General features: G+C 41.3%; 1 protein-coding gene across 6 annotated transcripts in view; it reads right to left on the bottom strand.

The window, feature by feature from the left end:
* Window positions 1–24251, bottom strand: part of ndrg4 (NDRG family member 4) — a 163261-nt gene that overhangs the window by 28486 nt on the left and 110524 nt on the right. For all 6 annotated transcript variants that reach the window (XM_043707294.1, XM_043707293.1, XM_043707295.1 and 3 more), the window contains 5 exons: window positions 15779–15839; window positions 14602–14688; window positions 11355–11411; window positions 2433–2536; window positions 1552–1608 (listed from right to left, as the gene is read on the bottom strand). In XM_043707294.1, the coding sequence (XP_043563229.1) occupies window positions 1552–1608; window positions 2433–2536; window positions 11355–11411; window positions 14602–14688; window positions 15779–15839 (366 nt within the window). The remainder of the gene's footprint in view (window positions 1–1551; window positions 1609–2432; window positions 2537–11354; window positions 11412–14601; window positions 14689–15778; window positions 15840–24251) is intronic.

Raw genomic sequence — 24251 nt, 5'->3', positions numbered from 1 at the left:
CCAGCTAAGGAAGGCTGGATGATCAGCAGGAATTGGGTGCTGGAGGGTCTAAATGGACCAGAAGATGGATCTCATGTGGAAGTAAACTCAAGAGAGGAAACCAGGGAAGGGAAGAGAAATTCTAAAAGAAAATATAGATTCACGGCTAATGCAAGGAAAAAGGAGAAAACAGTACAGGAATGAATATTCTCAATTTCAGTAACAAAGTAGTCCATAAATTGAACTCACTGAGGAAGAGATGTTCTGTGGAGGTTGTCTGGGACTGTTAAAGATGTGGATTTTAAGAGAAAGTCAATGAGGTTGGAGCAAGGTGGTGATCAAAGAAAGACACTGGACAAGTAGCTAAAAAGACCAAGATGTGACTTGATGATAAGTGCAGTGTCGCTGGCTTGTGTAGTCCATGTGAGACAAGGTCAAACATGACCAAACATGGAGGCCTCATTAAGGGGAACGATTCATAGTCAAGTCAGGGAGAGCATGAGCTACATTTACCAGTAAATCAAGATTCTAGAGAAATATGTGGAGCGGGTAGTGATTGTTATTCCATGGCAGGGACAAAAGGAACAGAAGTAGATGGAGTGTATGGGGACAGAGAAGAGACTGGCAAGCTTAGCCACTAGTAGGTGCTGAATGTCTGAAGAAACAAGGAGGATTGGACAGTTCAGTGCTGCTGGTCAGTAGGCAGTAATGGTGCCCTGATGGCAATGTAGAATGCTGGGAAAGGGACTTCCAAGGAAGTTTCAAGTCTGGGTCAACAACAGTGGTAATGGAGCAATGTATCCAAAAAGGGAAAAAAAAAGAAAGATGATGCGACTTGAATAAAACAGATAAACGTAGGGACTTGGGGGTAATGGGATCAAGTTTGGAAAAAATGTGCACATGTTCAGTGTCGAGAAATTTCAGTTCACCCAAGCAAAGGTGTTAACAGAACAGGGAGGAGAAAACAAAATGAAAGCCTAAAATTAAAGCAATGTTTCCCTTCAGAGAACTTGGTATCAGTAACAGTAATACTCCCCCTCCATCTCAGTGACTGGACTACTCACCTCAAATTGAGGCCAATGACAGGAATAACCATCCTCACACTGAGGCCAGTGACCAGAATTCTCATATTCACACTGGGGCCACCGACAGTGATATTCCCACTGACATTGGGAGCTGAGAGTAGAACACTCATCTCACACTGGAGCCAGTCTCAGGGTTATTCACACTCACATTTGGGTCAGTGATGGACTTCTCATCCTTACACTGGGGCTAGTGTCAAGATATTCCCACTCACATTTGAACTCACAATGATGAGAATAATCCTCACAGTGGGCTAAGTGACAGGAATTCTTGATGTCACATTTTTCCCTTTGCATTAGAAGAGTCAGTGACAAGATTATTTCCCCTCATTCTGGGGTCAGTGATAGGGATATTCATACCAGGGCTAAAATAAATCAGGGCTGAAGGATAAGGATGGATTCAGTGTTTTGTAATTTCAGACAATAGATGGAATGGCTGCAGACAGGCTCGGGAATTGAAGAGGATGATAAACTGAGGGTGAATACTTACTGCAGAGTCTTAGCATTGGCCACAGTTCCAGGTCTATTCATTTCCAGATCTCTGCGACTGTCAAGAAGAAATACTTATTGTTTTTAAGCAGGAGTCAAGTTTGATTCCATTTTCATTTCACGAAACAAGTGAACATAGATGCCCTTGAACCACAGAATTTTATCAGGGCTCAGACTGATGTGGAGGGGACTGGATTCCCTTTTCCTGTGCATTCTTCTCTCTGAGGACACAGGATCTGGGTGATACCTTGTCCTCTACATATAATCTCAGCTAACAGAAAGTGAAGCTCAACAATGTCAGGAAATACTAAACACATAACCTTTGAAGTTTTAGTCTCGACCCAAGTAGTCAAGTGTTGTATTTGTCTGTACATCATACAACGATTTCCAACGTTAAATCAGCACAAAACAGGGAACTGGAGTGAACTGGTTCAATCAAAGGCCTGGCACAATGGGCTGAATGGCCTCTGCTTACATTGTCATTTCAGAAGATTCACATTTGGACAAAAGAGTGCAATTTTGAAAACAGTGCAGCTTGTTTTTACGATGAAACATAATGGCTCTAAATGCCCGCAAGCCAATAGCTTTTCCAATGTGAGACCAAAGCTACTGGATTTTTACTATCACTTTCACCGAAGTACTTAAGGTAAAGTGGTGTCAGCTCTCATTACTCAGCCCTAACTTTATACCAACATTGCCTAAATGAACTCTGTCTGTTGAAATGGTGTCTGTACCAAATGATACCTATGACAACGTTGTCCTTATTGAGGTCTATCTGTACTGAGGAGTGTGATACTGTTACTTGTATTGTGAAAAGCTTATGACAGTATTAGTTGTACAGACAAGATTCCCTGCACTGACAAGTGCCTGTGATTGTGTTACCTGTTGTACATGTTCCAGAAGAGCTGCAGATTACTCTGGTTGACGTTAGCTCCTATTTGCTGTCGGAGGCTCTGCACCAGCTCCGTATTGTTCATCAGTTCCTCCTGAGACAGGAGGTAGAAACACTGTTACACACCACTTTGCTGACTACCGTTTCCACCTCCTGCTTTTTCCACAAAAAAGATCTCCTTCCCTCTACTCTCAAAGGCATCAATTCCATGCTGGATGTGACTGCATGGGTATAAACCACCATGGTATCTCTCACAAGAGGGCCCTCCTAAAGTATAGGACCTGTCAGCAATTAGAATCAGGTGTCCTAACCATATATTTCTTCCCTCAACTCCCTCCCAGACTTGGGTCCTCCAGGCTTGTTGTAGTCCTTATTTGGCCCCTGCAGCTCATATCAGCCAATTCAAGAAAAAGAAGCACTTAAATTTCTACAGCAATTCATTATACCTCAAGTGCTTCACAATGAGTTACTCTGAAGTGCAGAGTTTGTTTCTTAATAAGACAATATAGCAGCCATTTAGCAGACAGTATGGCACTACACAAAGCAAATGTCTTTCATCTGATTTTAGTGATCTTGAGCAGGGAGGCAGCACATATCAGGAACCACACCTGTAAAAACAGGTTGCGCACTGTTTGCAGAGTTATCATCTAAGGCTTCAAGTGGGCATTTTCTGAATTTTTATCTGTTAAAGCAGACTGCATAAAACCTGAAGTTAAATGAACTCAAACATGCATAGCCAATGTTACATATTCTAGTGGTAGAAAGAATAGGAGAATCTTGTTGAGGCTTTATAGAGTTGGGGTGGGCAGTTGAGGCGGTGGCAGTGGGTCAAGGAGCAGGGGTATAATTGGAGTGTAATACTGGAGTATGTGTCCACATCAGGAATATTTTAATCCAATTAAATAATGTTCTGCCTAAAGCATTTAAGTCTTGAATTCTGAATAAAAACCAAAAGAACTGCGCGTGCTGTAAATCAAAAACAAATTCAGAAATTGCTGGAGAAGCTCAGCAGTTCTGGCAGCATCCATGGAGAGAAATCAGGGTTGACGTTTTGGGTTGAGTGACCCTTCTTCAGAACCCGAGACCTTGTGAGCTTTTCCAGCAATTTCTGTTTTTGTGTAACCCTTGAATTCTGCTCAGTTAAAGACTGAACAGCCAGCTTAGCACTCCAGCAACACAGTCAGAATATTGTGGTTTCAGGTCTCAATCCAGAGAATTGAGCAACTCATCTAGGGAGATAATCCGATGCAGTACTGAGGGCCTCAGTTTAGTATCTCACCCAAACGATGGGACTGCTGACGGCAGTACTGGTAAATGTGACATTAAATCGAAGGATGTCTGCCCTCTCTGGTGGTATAGAAGAATAATTGCACAATTTCAACAAGGGGAGGGTTATTATCCCAGTGTCCTGGCCAATATTCATCCTTTAACAAAAACCATTAAAACATTATATTTGGTTGTTTATGTTATTCTTGCTTACGCTCAAACTTCAAAGCAATTCATTGGCTGTGGAGCGCTTTCGCATATATTACAAATTATGAAATTCTGTAAAAGCAAGCTTATATCTTGTTTGCTTGCTTTCTATTGATGAACAACACATTATTTTGAACAAAAACGATTTGGAAACAATTTTTTTTTATTTAAGATGATACAGCAAATAAGCCAATATCTTGGACTGTTTCATTCATCTCAAATCCTAAACCAAATCAGACAAGTCCCTCGAACAACATAAACAAAGCAAGAAATAAATTAAACAAGGAATTAGGAGGGCTAAAAGGGGCAGTGAAATGTCCTTAGCAAGTAAGATTAAAGGAGACATATTAAAATATAGAGGGTAGATTGGGCAAAGATAAATCCACTCAATGGCAAAGGAGAGAATGTGGTGCCAGAAGAAGTTGGTAAGGTCCTGAATGAGTACTTTGCATTGGCATTGACCAAGGTGAAGGTCATGAATGATTGTATGTTTAGAGAGAGGTATGCTGATATTCGAGGGCATATTGATATTAAGGAAGAAGTGGTGCTGGGTGTTTTCAAAAACATTAAGGTAATTAAGTCCCCAGGTTCTGAGGGGATCTATCCCAGGATACTGAAGGAGGCAATGGAGGAGACTGCTGGGGCCTTGACAGAGATCATTGAATCCTCTTCAGCTACGGGCGAGATCCCAGAAGACTGGTGAAAAGTCAATTTTGTTCCTTTAAGCAGAACAACAGGGATAATCTAAGGAATTATAGGCCAGTGAACCTTACATCTAGATGGGGAAATTATTGGAGAGAATACTTATGTGAGTCTTTGGAAAGGAATGGGCTTATTAGGGATCATCTGCATGGCATCGCGCAGGAGAGGTCTTGTCTCACAAATGTGGTTGAGTTTTGTGGACTTCAGTAAGGCGTTCGACAAAGTTCCCCATGGGAGACTGATTAGCAAGGTTAGATCTCATGGAATACAGGGAGAACTAGCCATTTGGATACAGAACTGGCTGAAAGGTAGAAGACAGAGGATGGTGGGGGAGGGTTGGTTTTCAGACTGGAGGCCTGTGACCAATGGAGTGCCACAAGGAGCGGTGCTGTGTCCTCTACTTTTTGTCATTTACATAAATGATTTGGATGCGCACCTAAGAGGTACAGTTAGTAAGTTTGCAGATGACACTAAAATTGGAGATGTAGTGGACAGCGAAGAGGGTTACCTCAGATTACAACAGGATCTTGACCAGATGGGCCAATGGGCTGTGAAGTGGCAGATGGACTTTAATTCAGATAAATGCGTTTTGGGAAAGCAAATCTTAGCAGGGCTTATACACTTAATGCTAAGGTCATAGGGACTGTTGCTGAACAAAGACACCTTGGAGTGCAAGTTCATAACTCCTTGAAAGTGGAGTTGCAGGTAGATAGGATAGTGAAGAAGGCATTTGGTATGCTTTCTTTTATTGGTCAGAGTATTGAGTACAGGAGTTGGGAGGTCATGTTGCGGCTGTACAGGACATTGGTTAGGCCACTGTTGGAATATTGCGTGCGATTCTGGTCTCCTTCCTATGGGAAGGATGTTGTGAAACTTGAAAGGGTTCAGAAAAGATTTACAAGGATGTTGCCAGGGTTGGAGGATTTGAGCTATAGGGAGAGGCTGAACAGGCTAGGGCTGTTTTCCCTGGAGTGTCGGAGGCTGAGGGGTGACCTTATAGAGGTTTACAAAATTATGAGGGGCATGGATAGGTTAAATAGGCAAAGTCTTTTCCCTGGGGTCGGGGAGTCCAGAACTGGGTGGGCATAGGTTTAGGGTGAGAAGGGAAAGATATAAAAGAGACCTAAGAGGCAACGTTTTCACACAGAGGGTGGTACGTGTATGTAATGAGCTGCCAGAGGAAGTGGTGGAGGCTGGTACAATTGCAACATTTAAAGAGGCATTTAAGAGGTATATGAATAGGAAGGGTTTGGAGGGATGTTGGGCCAGGTGTTGGCAGGTGGGACTAGATTGGGTTGGAATATCTGGTCGGCTTGGAAGGGTTGGACCAAAGGTCTGTTTCCATGCTGTACATCTCTATGACTCTAAGTGACTAATATAATTGATGAGGATAGTGCAGTGGATGTTGTCTAAATTCATTTTACTAAAGCATTTGACAGCGTCCCACATGATAGGCTGGTCCAGAAAATTAGGTCACATGGGGTTCATGGTGAGTTGATAAGTTTGATACAAAATTAATTTCATCATGGAAGACAGAGGGCAGTTGTGACCAGTGGTGTTCTGTAAGGATCAGTGATGGGACCTCAGTTGCTTGTAATTTATAGAAATGATTTAGATGAAAATATAGAAAGTTTGATTTGTAAGTTAGCAGATGATAATAAAATTGGTGGAGTTTAGATAGTGATTAAAGTTGTCAAAGAATACAGCAGAATTTGGATCAGTTCAAAAGTTGGGTGGCGAAATGGCAGATGGGATTTCAATCCAGACAAGTGTGAGATCTTGCATTTTGGGAAGTCAAATATATAGTAAAGGAACCTTAGGTGCATTGACATACAAAAGGATCTTGTTCATAGCTCTCTGAAGTGGAAATAGAAATGGATATGGTATAAACAAGGCATACAGCATGCTTGCCTTCATCAGTTGGGGCACTGAGAATAAAAGTTGGCAAGTCATGTTGCAGCTATGTAAATCTTTGGAGTATTGTATGCAGTTCTGATCATCACACTATGGAAAGGATGTGGAGGTTTTGCCAGGATATTGCCTGGATTAGAGTACATTGGCTGCAAGGAGAGGTTGGACAAACCTGGATTGTTTTCATAGTGTTGGAGGCTAAGGGTGACCTAATAGAAGAATATAAAATTATGAGCGATATGGACAGGTGTACAGTTGGAGTCTTTTTTCCAGGTTGTAAATATCAAATACGAAGGGGCATAGCTTTAAAGTAGGAGGGAGAAAATTTAAAGGAGATGCAACACTGCCTGGAAGTGCTACCAGGAGAGGTGATAGAAGCAGATAAGACAGCAACATTTAACAGGCATTTAGGCAGACACATGAACAGGCAGGGAATAGAGAAATACAGACCCTTTGCAGCAGATGGGATTAGCTTATAATGGCATCATAGTTGGCGCAGACATGGTGATGTCCCTGAGTTAAGTTGTTGTCCAAGATATACTGTATCCTAATTTTCACAATGTTTGTTAAATGTAATATAATTGTTACTACACTATTCTGGCTATCTCACTATACTCTAACCCTTATACAAAATACTTATTCTGCATCTGAATTATTACATTGTATCCTAGCTTTTCCCATCTGGTAAGATATAATATCTTGTAAACAACATTGTGTTTGCATCTACCTTAGTCTCCAGTTCAATTTTATCTTGAATTCCAACTCTGTAGAATGTGCTGTGAGAAGTGATGAATACAAATTTACCAAATGTTAGTTTCAAGTGCTGTCATCCCATCTTCTGCAGTCACTGCTTCTAAACCTGTCTTTTCAACAAATGTAAATACTTTCCTCTTCAAAACAATGGCACAGTTAAAAGCTGTACCCCTGAAAGCTAATTTTTGAAATTCATGTAACTTTTCTGTCAGTGGTCTTGATAAAGAACTTTCATTGCTACATTCTTTTGATCTTCTGATTAAAAAGGTTTATCTCTACCTGCTCAGGCAGAATCCTGCACCTTTATAAAAGCTTTGATTTTATTGATCTCGATATAGAACATAGAACATAGAAAATTACAGGCCCTTTGGCACTCAATGTTGCGCCGAGCCAAGCCCACCTAACCTACACTAGCCCACTATCCTGCATATGCCTATCCAATGCCCGTTTAAATGCCCATAAAGAGGGAGAGTCCACCACTGCTACTGGCAGGGCATTCCATGAACCCACGACTCGCTGAGTAAAGAATCTACCCCTAACATCTGTCCTATACCTACCACCCCTTAATTTAAAGCTATGCCCCCTCATAATAGCTGACTCCATACATGGAAAAAGGTGCTTATGGTCAACCCTATCTAAACCCCTAATCATCTTGTACACCTCTATCAAGTCACCCCTAAACCTTCTTTTCTCCAATGAAAACAGCCCCAAGTGCCTCAGCCTTTCCTCATACGATCTTCCTACCATACCAGGCAACATCCTGGGAAACCACCTCTGCACCCGTTCCAGTGCCTCCACATCCTTCCTATAGTATGGCGACCAAAACTGCACACAATACTCCAGATGCGGCCGCACCAGAGTCTTATACAACTGCAACATGACCTCAGGGCTCCGGAACTCTGTTAATTTACTTTGTGAAATGAGGGCAATCTCCTACTCCAAATTCAGTTTTCCCGTTTCCTTTGAAATTGACTTATGCTCAACATATTCCCAACAAAATTGAACAGTCTTATTCTTCTCCACTTTTACCAACTGTCCTAATGTTCTTGTGTTTAAAATTGATGGGAAATGTTAACTTTCTAATTATCCATCAGTTAGAAAATCAAAATGTTAATCCATCATTTCCAATGCAATCTTTGATACAGCTGTTCTGAATTCTGCTAAAGCACTTTAGTGACGAACCATTAGCATTTTGCCAGCTCCAAAGCCTCTGACAGAACATGATTCCATGTTATTTTAAACAATTTACTTTTATTCTTTCAGGAGATGAGGGCATCATTAGCTTGGCCAGCATTTACTATCCATCCTTAATTTCTCAGAGGGCAGTTAGGAGTCATTTGTAGGTGAGACCAGGTAAGAATAGCCTTCCCTAAAGGATATTAGTGAACCATATGAGTTTTTATGATAATCAGCAATGGTTTCATTGTCATCATTAAACTCTTAATTCCAGGTTTTTAAACTGAATTCAAATTCCACTATCTGCCATTCAAACCAGGGTATCAGAACATAACCTGGGTCTCTGGTTTAATAGGACAGGATAGGACAGCAGATGCTGGAGATCAGAGTCAAAGAATGTGGCACTAGAAAAGCACAGCCAGTCAGGCAGCAACCAAGGAGCAGGAGGATGAAGAGCTTATGCTCGAATCGTCGACTCTTCTGCTCCTTGGATGCTGCCTGACCGGCTGTGATTTACCAGCACCACACTCTTCGTCTTTGGTTTAACAGTACAACAATAATACCACTAGGTCATCGTCTCCCTATGTTTCATTATATAGTCTCCTCGCAAAACTATGTTCATAACAATCTAATTCTGTCTCAATCACTCAGGATTATTGCTGACAGATTTAGTTCATTCTAGCCTTTATCCCACTTTTCTTCATTCAAGCCCATGTACATCTGGATACTGTAACGAAAATACTTCTTTTAACATCAGTTTTCAATGCCTAAACATTCTTTGATCTTTGACACCGTGCCTTTGGTGGCCCCAACAGTATTATTTCTAAATGCGTTTTATTAATCCCCTCGAATTTAAACTGAATACTCTGATCTTGCTCATCTATAAAGTGGACTCCAAACTTGAGGGTCCTCATTCATGCTAAACATTTCAATCTCCTGTGAAGTCAAATTCTGTCCAGGAATTGAATCTAACTTCTGTATCTGGACAAAAGGTCAAAGAACTGCTGATGCTGGAAATCAGAAATTTCTGGAAAATTTTAGTAGGACTGGCAGCATCTATAAAGAGAAAGCAGAGTTAACATCTTAGGTCCAATGACTCTTTCAGAACCTATTGTAATTAGACAAAAGTTGGTATTTATGCTGAAGATGGAGAGTGGGAGGGAGAAGTAAACGATAGTGGAGATGGGAGACCAAAGAGGTAATAACAATTGGGCACATAAAGGAATATGTGAAAGTCAACCTGGGAGAATCAATAGCTGCTAAGGGAAACCATTAATGGCTGAAAATTGATTGGTTGTGGTAGCAGCCCGTCTGATGACAGGGCTTGAAATGTGGGATTTGGGGTAATATACTCAGGCCTTAAAATTATTGAACTCTGTATTGAGTCCTGAAGGCTGCAGGCTGTTCAAGCAGAAACTAAGATGCTATTCTTCCAGCTTGTACTGAGCTTCATTGGAGCACTGTAGCAAACCTGGGACAGGGATGTTGGCCAGGGTTTGCCTAGTTACAAACAGTTCTGAAGAGGAGCCACTGGACCCAAAATGTTAACTCTGCTTTCTCTCCACATATACTGCCAGACCTGCTTAATTTTTCCAGCAATTTCTGTTTTAGTTCCATGCTTAGAGGAATCTCTCTCTCATCCCCTGCAAAGATAGAGCTAGCCTGTCGAGGGTAGACAATACCACAGGGAATTATTGATGGTAGTCCCTCAGAATTTTGAGTCTTCCTGTTTTGATCAGGAACTCCTGATATTTCTGCCATCCAAACATTCAACTTTTTCCAACCTACTTTGTCTTTCTTTTTCACACTTTTTTTCTACAGTCAATGCTTCGGTGAATTTTCTCTTGTACTTGTTAACTTCCAAATATGCAATATGACATGGTCTGCCTCATCCCACAATCTAACTGGATTAAACCAAGTCTCATCAGATGTTAACTGTGTCTAAGGTTTCTTGAATTTTGAATTTCCCTTGTTTCTTCAATGTCTTTTCCTTACAATGTACAGAATTTTAAAATATATGAGCTTAGAATCAGTGTAACATGACTTTGATTTACTTAATTTTTAATTTTTTTCAACTTTGCACTGCAAGCCTTTTAGTTCGGTTTCTCAAGTTAAAACAAGGTGAAGCCATCAGGGACATGTTAGAGTCAGGCAGATGACATACATAACAAAAACAGGTTGCAGATTTATTTAGATGGCAAAACATTGATGTTCATCTTACATGCCTGGTGGACAAGTGAGTCACTAAAAATGAGCAGGTTATTTAACTTGGTATTTGACCCTTTTCCACCAGTAGCAATCTTTGCCTGCAGGGTTCTACAGGCACATGTGACTCACTAAAGCAGGCAGGGGCCTCATGCATTTATGCAGATCACGGTCCCCTCACTGTGTTGTGACCTGGGCTTCAGCAGAGAAGCCTGATAATGGTGAAGAAGATCTAACTCAAGTGGACAATCTTCACTCTGTGGTGGAGGAGCAGGATTATTACTCCAAGACCCAGACTGGAAATACCTGGTGCATACTATGATTTATCAATCTAAGAGCTTGCCTTTGAGGGCCTGCCTTCCTGACTTTCCCTCCCATTTCTGCCAGTTTAGGTGATATATCTGACCTGCAACAAAGAGATAAACTCAGCTGAAATTATCAATTCCAAGCTCTAGGCTAGCCAAGTGCATTTCCAAATACTTTTCAGTTTCCCACTCTGATGTTAAACTTTGTCTGCTAGTTTCAGTTTTTCAGAACAAAACATGTTAACAAATCAATCAAATGTTGACAATCCTGTGTCTGGACCACCATCGTTCAACCTGTTCCATCTCTACTGTATTAGGATGAAGGTCTTTTATTAGGTTATCAGGTGACACAGCAGGGCCATTGATTCTCATGAAAGATCTGTTTACCTGGCTGCAGAGATGTGACAGGACAGTGTCAGGAAGTGAGCTGGTCAGACCTGAGAGCTGTCAACAAAAACAAACGAGCAATAAGTTTGACTCCACATTCCCTAGTCTCCATGTATTCCCCATTCCTGTACCCCATATTGACATTAAATACAAGCCAAAGTTGCAGAAGGGCCTAAATGTGAACTTTCAATTCTTGTACATTGGAAACTGAAAAAGAACCATTCATTTAGACTGTTGAGTCTAAAGAAACTCTCAAAATTTACTATTATATGTAAACCATCTGATCCCTTTGATTGGATGCCACTCCTGGGTATCCATTAATCAATGGTCTGGATTTTTGCAATGATGGAGAGGTTCTTTACGAAGGTGACAGGTGAGCCTGCAAATTGGAACTTCTGTCTCCAAAAATGGCATCCACCATTTTCTTGGAGGCTAGAATGGGTTCTACACACGTGCGTTTAAAGGAGACAGCTGCCCACAGAAATGGCTTCACTCCTGTGTGACTTGGTAACATGGGTATCTGAAACAAAGCACGCTTAGACTAGACCTGGGAGGAGTAGGTCTGAACTTTGTGGATTCATTTACATAAACAGGGTACCTCAAGAGAGGCAAGGTATAGAAATGGTCCTTGGACACCTTTTGGAGATGACAGTGCCCGTTGGGAGAGATCAGTTTGCTGTTTCACCTTGTCTTCATGACATAAATCTGAGGGCTATAATGACTGGATTAATGTTGCATGAATGATTTCACAGACTTCCATTATCACAGGAGGATATCTGCCATTTCACACTTTATTTGATTTGATTTATTACTGTCACATGTACTGAGGTCCAGAGAAGTGTTGACTTACATACTTTACAGGCAGACTATGCATCAGAGTCAAAAGGTGTGATGCTGGAAAAGCACAGCCGGTCAGGCAGCATCCGAGGAGCAGGAGAGCCGACATTCGAGAACAAGCTCTTCATCAGTGCAGTACGGTGGCTCAGTGGTTAGCACTGCTGCCTCACAGCACCAGGGTCCCAGGTTCGATTCCAGCCTTGGATGACTGTCTGTGTGGAGTTTGCACATTCTGCGCGGGTTTCCTCCCACAGTCCAAAAATGTGCAGGTTAGGTGAATTGGCCATGCTAAATTGCCCATAGTATTGGGTGCATTAGTCAGAGAGAAATGGGTCACGGTGGGTAACTCTTCGGAGGGTCGGTGTGAACTGGTTGGGCCAAAGGGCCTGTTTCCACACTGTAGGGAATCTAAAATCAGGAATGTGGGGGTGCGGGGGCGCCAATGGGGCTGAGAGATAAATGGGAGGGGGTGTGGCTGGGAGGGAAGGTAGCTAGGAATACGATAGGTAGATGAAGGTTGAGGGGTGATGGTGATAGGTCCGAGTAGAGGGTAGAGTGGATAGGGGTGGGAAAGATGATGGACAGGTAGGACAGGTCAGCTTTTGGATAAGGTGAGGGGAGGAGAGATGAGGAAACTGGAAATCGACATTGATTCCGTGTGGTTGGAGGGTCCCAAGGCAGAAGATGAGGAGTTCTTCCTCCAGTCGTCAGGTGGCTAGGATTTAGTGGTGGAGGTGGCCCAGGACTTGCATGTCCTTGGCAGAGTGGGAGGTGGAGTTAAGTGTTCAGCTACAGGGGGGTGGGGCTGTTTGGGGCGTGCGTCCCAGAGGTGTTCTCTGAAACATTCCGCAAGTAGGCATCCTGTCTCTCCAATGTAGAGGAGACCGCATTGAGAGCAATGGACATAGTAGATGAGGTGTTTAGAGGTGCAGGAAAATCTCTGCATGACAGTAACAGAACAGAGTTCAGGATATATTGTTCCAGCTGCTGAGAAGGTGCAGAGAGAGATTGAGATTAACATTTAAGAAGTCCATTCAAAAGTCTGATAACAGCAGGGAAGAAGCAGTTTTTGAATCTGTTCGTACGTGAATTCAAATTTTGATATCTTCTGCCCAATGGAAGAAGGTGGAAGAGAGTATAATCAGGGTGGGAGAATTCACTGATTATGTTGTTTGCTTTCTCGATGCAGCAGGAAGTACAGATGAATTCAGTGGATAAGAGGCTGGTTTGTGTGACGAACACAACTGTGTTCACAAATCTCTGTAGTTTCTTGTAATCTTGGGAAGAGCTGTTGCCATACCATGCTGTGATGCATCCTGATAGGATGTTTTCTAGAGTGCATCTATAAAAATTGATAGTCTTTATGGACATGCTGAATTTCCTCAGCTTTCTCAGGAAGTAGAGGAAAGCTCCAAGTACTTATTGATTCTGTGGAGTTAGGCTATGAATTCCCAGGTATGTGATCTTTAATTAAATGTTTGAGGCTATAGAGATTTTGCAGTTGAAGGAGGGTAATTGTAGTAATGTACTATTAATTAATGATTTTGAAGAAATAAAGACTTCAATAGACACTTGGAACTTTCAACTCGTCATTAGTTAGATGAGGAGAGTGATGGATAGAGGGCTTTATGTTGCATAAGTTGGGGCACGGATGGGGCTTGGCGATTATGTTGGGGTGTGAGGGTAAGGACTGGAAGGATGTTTTTTGGTTTATTGCTTTTGTTCGAAACTTCGTCACAATGACAGATCACCAAAGCAGGTTTTCCAACCATCCTGCCTCCACACTTATTCTGGGGTCACCCAGCCTGTATGCCCAGGAACTCCTGTCACTTGAAATGAAAATGCCAACTTCAGGGGCTTTTTCTCTCAGGTTGGGTTTGCACACAATCAGGAAAAGTTCCAAGTCGGGAGCAAACCATCAGCCCCTCATTAGGTTCTAGTCTGTGACTCATGCCCCAGTATCTACTATTCTAATATATATAAAACATCCAGAAGCCCTTGTTTAGATTCCAATGATCCTGAGGGGGTATTAAAAGGGGTAGGCCATTTAGAACAGAGTCGAGGAGAAACTTCTTCACCCAGAGAGTAGTGGATATATGGAATGCTCTGCCCCAGAAGGCAGAGTCTCTGGATACTTTCAAGAGAGATGGATAGAGCTCTTAAAGATAGTGGAATCAAGGGTTATGGGGGTAAGGCAGGAACAGGATACTGATTGTGGATGATCAGCCATGATCATAATGAATGGTGGTGCTGGCTCAAAGGGCCAAATGGCCTACTCCTGCACCTATTGTCTATCGTCTATTGAGACAAATTCAGAATGCCCCGACGACGCCTTTCTGGACCAGAATGGGCATCGACCAAGATAATTAGTAACAGTATTAGTTTCAGTTCACTAGTTGCCAGCACTGACCTTTGTTGCTGCCCAGTCAATCCAGCCCTTTCCACAGGGGTCAATATTGATGAGAACCATCCCCTCAATCAAATCTGGGAAAATCAGCTGGAAAAAATAAGATCACTCAGTAAATCCAATGTGGTAGATAGAGTCTAACAAGACAGAGGGGCTAGTGCGATGCAAAGGCAAGCCAGACATGAAGACGTCAAAATGAAAGGGATATGTCAGCTCGACACGGTAACAGCAATGTAACAGAGTTAAAGAGTTATAGAGTCATAGTCATATAGCACAGAAACAGATCCTTCAGTCCAACTCGTCCATGTTAAGTTACCCAAACTAAACTAGTTCCATTTTTGTGAAGTCATCTTGCGAACTAAGTAAAATTAGCAACAATATGAATGAATAAATAATGCATATGTCTGCAATTGCTTCTCCGCTATTTTAAAAAAAAGGATTAGTCCATTCAAAATGAACAACATACCCTAAAGAATTTGAATTAAAAAACATCCAATACTACTGCCATATAGCATGATTTCAGCTGGCATATTACATGGTAGAAAGGCAGAGGGTGGTCATATAATTCAGCAAGCTAACCTGTCATGCTTTGGTTATGAAATGCTAAACATAATTTAAAAAGCAGAATGTGCTGAAAATGCCCAGAGAGTGAGTCCGTCAATCAGCACCTGACAGAGAAAGGTGAGGTAAGGGTGCAAAGCAGAATTCTAATCCATCACCAGAACAAAAGGATGACTTTACCAATTCCATAAACATATGCTCAGACTATTACAAAGCTAGGAATGAGTTATAAACATGACAGCCCATTTTTGGGATTATGTAACACAGTATAACCTTGGGCTGGAGCTGTGTTACACATTGGTTAGTATGGCAGTATGTAACTGCAGAAGAACACCGAATTAACAGGGATATGTCTTCTTCAAACTGGGTCTCAGCCTTTTCCCTGTCCATTGGAGAATACAGTGACCTGTGCTCAGCACTACGGACCAGAAACAACTGGGTTCAACACCATTTTTGTTCAACTCACTAATCCAAGTCAGGACAGTGGTGCTGGGTCTCACTGGCTCTGGGAAATGGGGATGAGAAAGACTGAACAAATAAGACAGAAATAATTGTAAATGAATTTTACAAATCCCTAGAACCCGTCTTGCAACTTCAAAAGAAATGATAGGGCACTCACAGCAAATTTAGCGAGGATATAGGCTCCGGCTCCCACTCCAATCCCAACAACACTTTTAAATCTACAGGGAAATAAGACATTAGTATTCAAATAAATTGTTAAACAGCTGGTCTGCCACATCAGTTTACACCCAAGATCACATGACCAGTGCCCAAGAGACACACTTGCATTTGAGTTGCATATACATGTCCCTGGCAAGTATCCAAGTGATAACCCATTATGCCAGCAAGTACCTGATCAATCTATGCACATGTATCTGTACCCCATCCAGCATAACCACCTTACAGGAGTGGTCAAGAGTGAGGACAGCAGATGCTGGAAACCAGAGTCTAGATTAGAGCAGTGCTGGAAAAGCACAGCAGGTTAGGCAGCATCCGAGGAGCAGAAAATCGACATTTCGGGCAAAAGCCCTTCATCAGGAAAGACCTTACAGGAGTGACCCATCATACTAACTTCAATAAATACTATTAAGAGTCATGTCCAAATTACACAAACTGAATTGTTTTCTTTCAAACTATAATGTTTTCTTACATGTGCTCTTGATGGATTTAAAATGGCTTTTATTGAACACAGAATGGATAAGATGGGTGCACCTAGAAATATCCAGTAACTGCCAGAATAAAATATAACTCATCTTGTCTTGGGAATCTCACATCTCTCATTTGCATGAGCATTTTAGTAAAACTCGCACGAAGGAACAATCCAATCAGTTCTAAACAAAGGAAATCATCGAAACTCATCATGACTGAAGTAGCACTAACAGTCTACAGCAAACTCCTCCAGCAAATAGCAGTTATGGATAGGAGACGTCAAAACCTTTAACCTTGTTAATTTGAATTGTCATAGAATCCCTATAGTGTGGAAACAGGCCATTTGGCCAGCAAGTCCACATTGACCCTCCGAAGAGTAATCCATTCCCCTACCCTATTGCTCTACATTTACCCCTGACTAATGTACCTAACCCATACATCCCTGAACACTATGGGCAATTTAGCATAGCCAATTCACCTAACCTGCACATCTTTGGATTATGGGAGGAAACACACGCACACACAGGGAGAATGTGCAAACTCCACATAGACAGTTGCCTAAGGCTGGAATTGAATCCGGATCCATGGCGCTGAGGCAGCAGTGCTAACTACTAAGCCACCGTGCCACCCAAGTTAGTTTGAATAATTTGAAAAAGGAATGCCATCATGACTGAAACTTCTAAATTTTGAAGATTTTTAACTATTTAGATTTTAGATTTTATTGTCACATATATTCAAGTACAGAAATACAGGGGTGCAGTGAAAAATATATAATTTTGCCACACATGGCACCATCCTAGGGACCAAAGTATCTAGGTCGAACAAAAAAGCGTAGGTACAAAATAGTAAGGGAAATGAGAATTAAGAAGTTAAACATTACTTCATAGAATAGTAGAAAAATAAAGAAATAAATTATAGTTTACAGTGAAGTCTTCCAGAGTTGAAACTGGGAAAATAAAGGAATAAGTTAAAAGTTCAACAGTCTTTGATAAGACATCCACTTATCTCGCTCTACTGTCTGTTCTCGATGTTGCTGATGCAAATACCATCACTGCTGCTGAAACTGCTGCCTCTCTCATCTCCCTTGGTGCTTCGCGAACATGCCCAGGCAGGATCCACTTGCACACTGAGCCAAGACACCGCCATGAGCCAAAACGCCATCTTGAGCCATCAAGAGACTGACCAACATACCAGGCCAAACCCGCTATAAGATCAGGCGGGGACCCACCATGAGTTGTCAAGAGACCAGGTCAGGGACCCTCCAGGAGACCAGGTCCAGCAACTACCACCAGTCGTCAAGAGACCAGGCCAGGACCTGCCGTGAGACCAGGCTGAGAGCCACCACAAGCCACAGAGGTCAGACCAGGACATGCTACAAGCCACCGGGTTACCTGGCTGACAGCTAACACAAGCTACCAAGAGACCAGGCTACCAGCTGCCAGGAGCTGATGAGAGGCCAGGGTGACAGCCGCCACAAGCCGCCGAGAGACCAGGCCGGAACCCAAAACATATCTAGCCCAGAACAATTCTCAGACTCCATTTTAACATCAGAACAGACAACAAGCAGTTTCATGCCCATGTTAAGCCCACCTCTATTCTTAACCTCTCTTGGAAGTCAATTTCCAGAAAGAATCCTGTATTTCACTGAAAAGTGAGCTAATTTTCAGTCTACAAGAGTCATATCTCTATCCCTGTAGCTGAGCTCATGCAAGAAAGGATTCTGCTAGACCAGCCAACGTCAAGGACCTTTGCTGGACACTGACTTACTGGACCATGATTCATATGAATTAATGCCTACATTTTTTTAAAAGATTTTTGCAATTGTAACTTCTTTTTATTCTATTTTCTCACTTATATGCTTTTGTGTGTGCATATGCATATTGTGAAATTGATCACCCAGATTTGAGAGTTTGAATAAACTCTCTTGAATAATCCTCTTGTTTATAACCCTAAAAAGAGTTTGTTGCAGGTTATTTAAAAATTGGATTTCACAGACAGAGAGTCTGGAGGTAACATAACATGACCTACTTCAAAAGGGAAGAGAAATAAAAATAGGACAGAAAAATTAAAACTTACCCGATTATGGAAAGAAAATTTTTTTTAAAAATGCACCTTATCCCTTTGTCCCTGAAATAAGTGAAAACATTTTATCCTTTGCCTTTTCTTTATCCCTCACTGACTCTTCATTCCATCCAATTTCACCCCAGCAACTTGCCCTTTGTGCCATTCCTACCCAAAGAAATGCTTCCAGCTTCATGTGCGAGAACTCCTAGTCTGCTGACAGTTCCCATACAAGGGCCAGGCACATCATCTTTAGCAGTAGAATTAAAGAGAGAGGATCTTTGACGGAAGGCAGGCCCGGATCATGCTAATTAATACCAGCAACTACAGACAGTTTTAAAAATTGCTTGAAACTCTAAAGATTGGGACCTATACTGACTGCTGCAATGGAATGACACTGGCCTAGGATGTGAACTCAGATCCAGCTTCTGCTGTACCCTCCGTTTAAGCTGTTTTTAAATCGGTTTTAAATGGGTGACCCTGATTTTAAAACAGTGACCCATGCCTCTAAATTTTCTCATAAAAGGAGATATACTATCTACACCTCCTCTGTCAAGAGCCCTCAAGATCTTATCACTTCTTACTGTTCTAATGTCCAAGGAGGAGAGAGTCTCATCTGTCCAACTTTCCTTCATAATTCAGAGCTGTTATTCCAGTGATTAGTCTGTTAAGCCTTCTCTTAAATGCTTTGAACGTATTTACATCTTTCCTTAAGGTGACCAATAGGAGATGGTATCACCAACACTCTACATAACTGAAACCTACGACTTTTGTATTCAATTTCTCCTACAATAAATTATAACATTACATTAGCTTTCCTGATTACTTGTGCCTGCGTACTAACTTTGTGATTCAATCACCAGGACACCCAGATTCCTCTGCATCCCAGAGCTCTGCAATCACTCATCATTTAGATAATATGCTTCTTTTTTATCCATCTTGCCAAAATGGACAGTTTCACATTTTCCCATATACAGTATTAGCCATTCATTTAATCAATTGATATATGTCTGTAGCCTCTTTTGTCCTCTTCACACCTTACGTCTCGACCTATCTTTGTGTCATCAGCAAACTTGGTAATAATACTTTCAATCCCTTCATCCAAGTTATTCATTTAAATTGTAAAGATTTGAGGTCTCAGCATTGATCCCTATTGTGCAACTACTTGTTACATCTTCCCAACCTGAAAAAGACCCTTTCAGTTCAACTCTACATTGTGTCGGCCAGCCGATCTTCCATACATGTCAATACACTACTCTCTATACCATGAGCTTTTACTTGTTGCAATAACATTTGATGAGCCACTTTATCAAATGCCTCTGGAAATCATGGTATAGTACATCAACCAGTTGCCCTTTATCCACAGTGCCTTGCTATGGCTGATGCACCTTCACTTGGAGACCATTAATTAATCCTATCTTGTTGCACAATACTGTTTCATATAGCCTGTTCTCTGGTTGGCTCCAGAACAGGCTGTTCAAAGAAACTCTTGAGAATATTATATGAATTTCTCATTGAGGCTACCTCTGCCCATATGACTTTTCCAGTCAATATGTTGATTAAAATATTCCATGATTACTGCTGGGACTTCCTGACAAATTCTCATTATTTCTTCCTTTATGCTCCCCCTACCATGTGTTTTTTATTAAGGGCCTGCCACCTCTCCTATTTATCTTTTAACTTAGTTTGCTAATTCACATTAGCTCAATGTTTCATATCCTCAAATTCTCCTTCTTCCTTTGAGCATTCTCATTTCTACCAAACTGTTTCCAAATTTGGTTTCTTGAATTTAGGTTGTCCCCCTCTATTGTGCCAATACTATCATTAAGTAACAAAGCCACCCTTTCACCCTTTTAGTTCTTGGCCAACCTAAATGTCCTGCACTTTTCAAAATTCAGATCACAATCCATGTCACCATGCCGTCATGTCTCTGTAATGGAGAACAGATTCAACTTATTAATTCCTATTTAAGCTCTCAGAACTTTGTTTTATTTTGAATGTTATACATATTTGGATCAGAGAGTTTAGTTTTATCCTTTTGGTTCCATTCTTAGCTCTAGTCAAAGATTCACCCGTAATGATTTATCTTCTTGCTGCCACACTATTACAGCTGGTGGTGTATCCAATGGATCTATTTTTGGTGCTAATATATCAAATGCTTGCATAGTTATAAAATTAAGGCATATAGAAAAGCATCAGTTATTTGTACATGTTATTTAATTTGACTATAAATAAAAATATCTGGAAAGGAGACTGGCTCCTGCTTTTTCCTTTTCCAAGTAGAGGTTCACAACATTATCACTTTATCCCCTTACACTTCTCATCTCAATGCTTCCCTTCAATAACAGCATCTGAAAACACAGCATTAAGAACACTCAGCTATACCTCACCACTTCTCACTACTCTCATCTCCTCCATTCTTTCTAACCTCTGTGACAGCTTCTTAAACATCCAGTGCTGGAGACGCTATTATAAAATCTTAATTCCTTAATGACTAATTCTACTCCTTTCCATTGCAACCGTCAGAGGCAGAACAAGACCCTTAGGTTGTCAAATTTTGACCCCAAATTGGACTATCAACAACATATCTGTGCCATCAGAAGATCATCTATCATCTCTATAGCATAGTCTAAACCCATTTCTGTCTCAGCTCATTAGGTTTGAAGTTCTCTGGCCTTACACCTTTCCTATCTCTGTAATCTCCTCCATCCTTGCAAATATTCAAGATATCTGAACTCCTCCAATTCTGACCTCTTGTAAACGCTCAATTTTATTCAACCGATCACTTATAATTGTACCTTCAAATGTTAAGGCTCTAATCACTTGAATTTCCTTTCTAAACTTCTAAAACTCTTATCCTTTAATACGCTCTTTGAAAACCAATTGTCAAGCAAGTTTTGGCCAGCTCCCTGATTATCTCCTATTGGTTATTAAAACAAGACAGCATTTTGGAACAAATTTTATTACATTAAAAAGTTTGAGGAGATGATGTCAGTGATAATATCACTGGGCTGGCAACCAAAAGGCCCAGACTAATACTTTGGGAGATGAGTTCAAATTACACACTAGTAGAGATTAAAATTTAAATTTAAGCAAATCTGGAATTAAAAGCCGATGATTAGGAAACCATTGCGGATTGTATTAAAAGCCCATCTGGTTTACTAATGTCCTTTAGGAAGGAAATCTACCCAGTAAGTATTAATCAGAAGAAGTGAGAGCAGCACATACCAAGAGCAATTTCAGTAAGGCGTTTGATAAGATTCCCAACGGAAGGCTATTGCACAAAATACAGAGGCATGGGATTGAGGCTAATTTAGCAGTTTGGATCAGACGTTGGCTAAGTAGAAAGAAAACAGAGGGTGGTGGTTGATGGGAAATGTTCATCCTGGAGTTCAGTTACTAGTGGTGTACCGCAAGAATCTGTCTGGGGCCATTGCTGTTTGTCATTTTTATAAATGACCTAGATGAGGGCATAGAAGGATGGGTTAGTAAATTTGCAGATGACACTAAGGTCAGTGGAGTTGTGGATAGTGTAGAAGGATGCTGAAGGTTATAGAGGGACATAGATAAGCTGCAGAGCTGGGTTGAAAGATGGCAAATGGAATTTAATGCAGAAGTGTGAAGCGATTCACTTTGGAAGGAGCAACAGGAATGCAGAGTATTGGGCGAATGGTAAGATTCTTGGTAGTGTAGATGAGCAGAGAGATCTCGGTGTCCATGTGCATAGATCCCTGGAAGTTACCACCCAGGTTATTAAGAAGGTGTGTTCACTTTTATTGGTAGAGGGATTGAGTTTTGGTCATGCTGCAGCTGTACAAAACTCTGGTGCGACCGCACTTGGTGTACTGCGTACAGTTTTGGTCACTGCATTATAGAAAGGATGTGGAAACTTTGGAAAGGGTTCAGAGGAGATTTACTCGATGTTGCCTGGTCTGGAGGGAAGGTTTTATGAGGAAAGGCTGAGGGACTTGAGGCTGTTTTTGTTAGAGAGAAGAAGGTTGAGAGGTGAATTAGTTGAGACATACAAGATAATCAGAGGGTCAGATAGGGTGGACAGTGAGAGCCTTTTTCCTCAGATGGTGATGGCTAGCACAAGGGGACATAGCTTTAACTTGAGGGGTGATAGATACCGGACAGATGTCAGAGGTAGTTTCTTTACTCAGAGTAGAAGGGAACATGGAACGCACTGGCTGCAACAGTGGTAGACTTCCCAACTTTAAGGACATTTAAATGGTCATTGAATAAACATATGGATGAAAATAGAATAGCATAGGATAGATGGGCTTCAGATTGGCTCCACAGGTCGGTGCACCATAGAGGGCCAAAGGGACCGTACTGCGCTGTAATGTTCTGTCCTGTGTTCTAACTTCAATCTGCACATAGACTAGATGAGCTGACCAAGCACAAAAGGTGTGGAGGACAAGTTTTCAGAATGTTAGAGATGTTTCTAAAACAGTGTGTTGATGAGTCAAATAAAGCATGTACTATTTTGGGTCTCGTATTACATAACGAAAAAGGACTAATTCTCAACCTTGTTGTAAAAGAACCTTAAGAAATGACTAATCACAACATGATAACATTTAAATTATGCTTGAAAGTGATGTAGTTAATTCTGAAGTAAGGGTGTTACATTTGAATTAGAGAAATTATGAAGGGATGACAAATTGGCTGTGCTGGATTGCGATAATTAAACAAAAGGAATGGCTGTACGTCGGCAACGATAGTCTTTAAAGAACTATTATATCACTGGCAGCAACTATACATTCCTTTAAGATGCAAAAACTCAAGGAAGGTCAGTCAACTAATGGGTTTAGTAGATTTGAAGTGGATAAATCTACAGGTTTAAATCAGATCTATTTCAGGCTGTTGAGGGAGGAAAGGAAGGAGGTAACAAGGAACCTGACAGTAATTTTGAACTCCGCTCTGGTCACAAGTGAGATGCCTCAGGAGTGGAGGGCTGCTAACATCACTCTAAATACCTAAAAATAGGACAAAGGAAGTAATGGAGTTGAGGTACAAATTAGCCATGATCAAATAGAATGACAAAACAGCTCAAAGGTTTGAACGTACTACTCCTGATGCTATTTCCTGTGGAAGGGCTTCATGTGTAACAGTTTATCATATGGATTTGAAAAGGAGTTACACAATACATTGGTGTTGAACCCAATTTCCAGTGGAACACAATTCATTATTAAATAGTCATTATGGACATGGCCAAAAGGCAGAAATTCTGAATGATGGGGCCTTGAGCACTCAGTCACTAATCTGCACATTGTGAAATTACTGTGTACAATTCTGGTCACCCTTGTATAGGAAGAATGTTGTTAAACTAGAGAGGATGCAGACAAGATTTACACGGGTTTTGCTGGGACTGGAGGGTCTGAGATTTAGGGGGAGGCTGAATAGGCTGGGTCATTTATGCCTGGAACACTGGAGGCTGAGGAGTTACTTCATAGAGGTTTATAAAATCAGGAGGTGCATTGGCACGAGTAAATAGCCAAGATCTTTTTTCTAGGGTGGGAGAGTTCAAAACTAGTGGGCATAGATTTAAGGTGAGAGAAGAAAAATATAAAAAGGATCAGAGGGCTAACTTTTCACACAGATTGATGCGTGAATAGAATGAGCAGCCAGAGGAACTGGTGGATGAGGGTACAATTACAACATTTAAAAGGCATCTGGATGGGTATTTAAAGCAGGGCTAGAAAGGTATGGGCTGGCAGTTTGGGATGTCTGGGCGGTATGGACAAGTAGGGCTAAAGGGTCTGTTTCCATGTTCTATGAATCGAAGTTGGTTAAGAGCTGGAAAAAGGTTAGTGACTTCAAAAGGGGACAGTTATGATTGGGAATCTCAACAATTCCTGATTCTAGTCGGACACATTCTG

The sequence above is a fragment of the Chiloscyllium plagiosum genome, chromosome 17, assembly GCF_004010195.1.
Source record: "Chiloscyllium plagiosum isolate BGI_BamShark_2017 chromosome 17, ASM401019v2, whole genome shotgun sequence".
Classification (NCBI taxonomy): domain Eukaryota; kingdom Metazoa; phylum Chordata; class Chondrichthyes; order Orectolobiformes; family Hemiscylliidae; genus Chiloscyllium; species Chiloscyllium plagiosum.
This window is presented reverse-complemented; position numbering and strand designations above follow the sequence as displayed.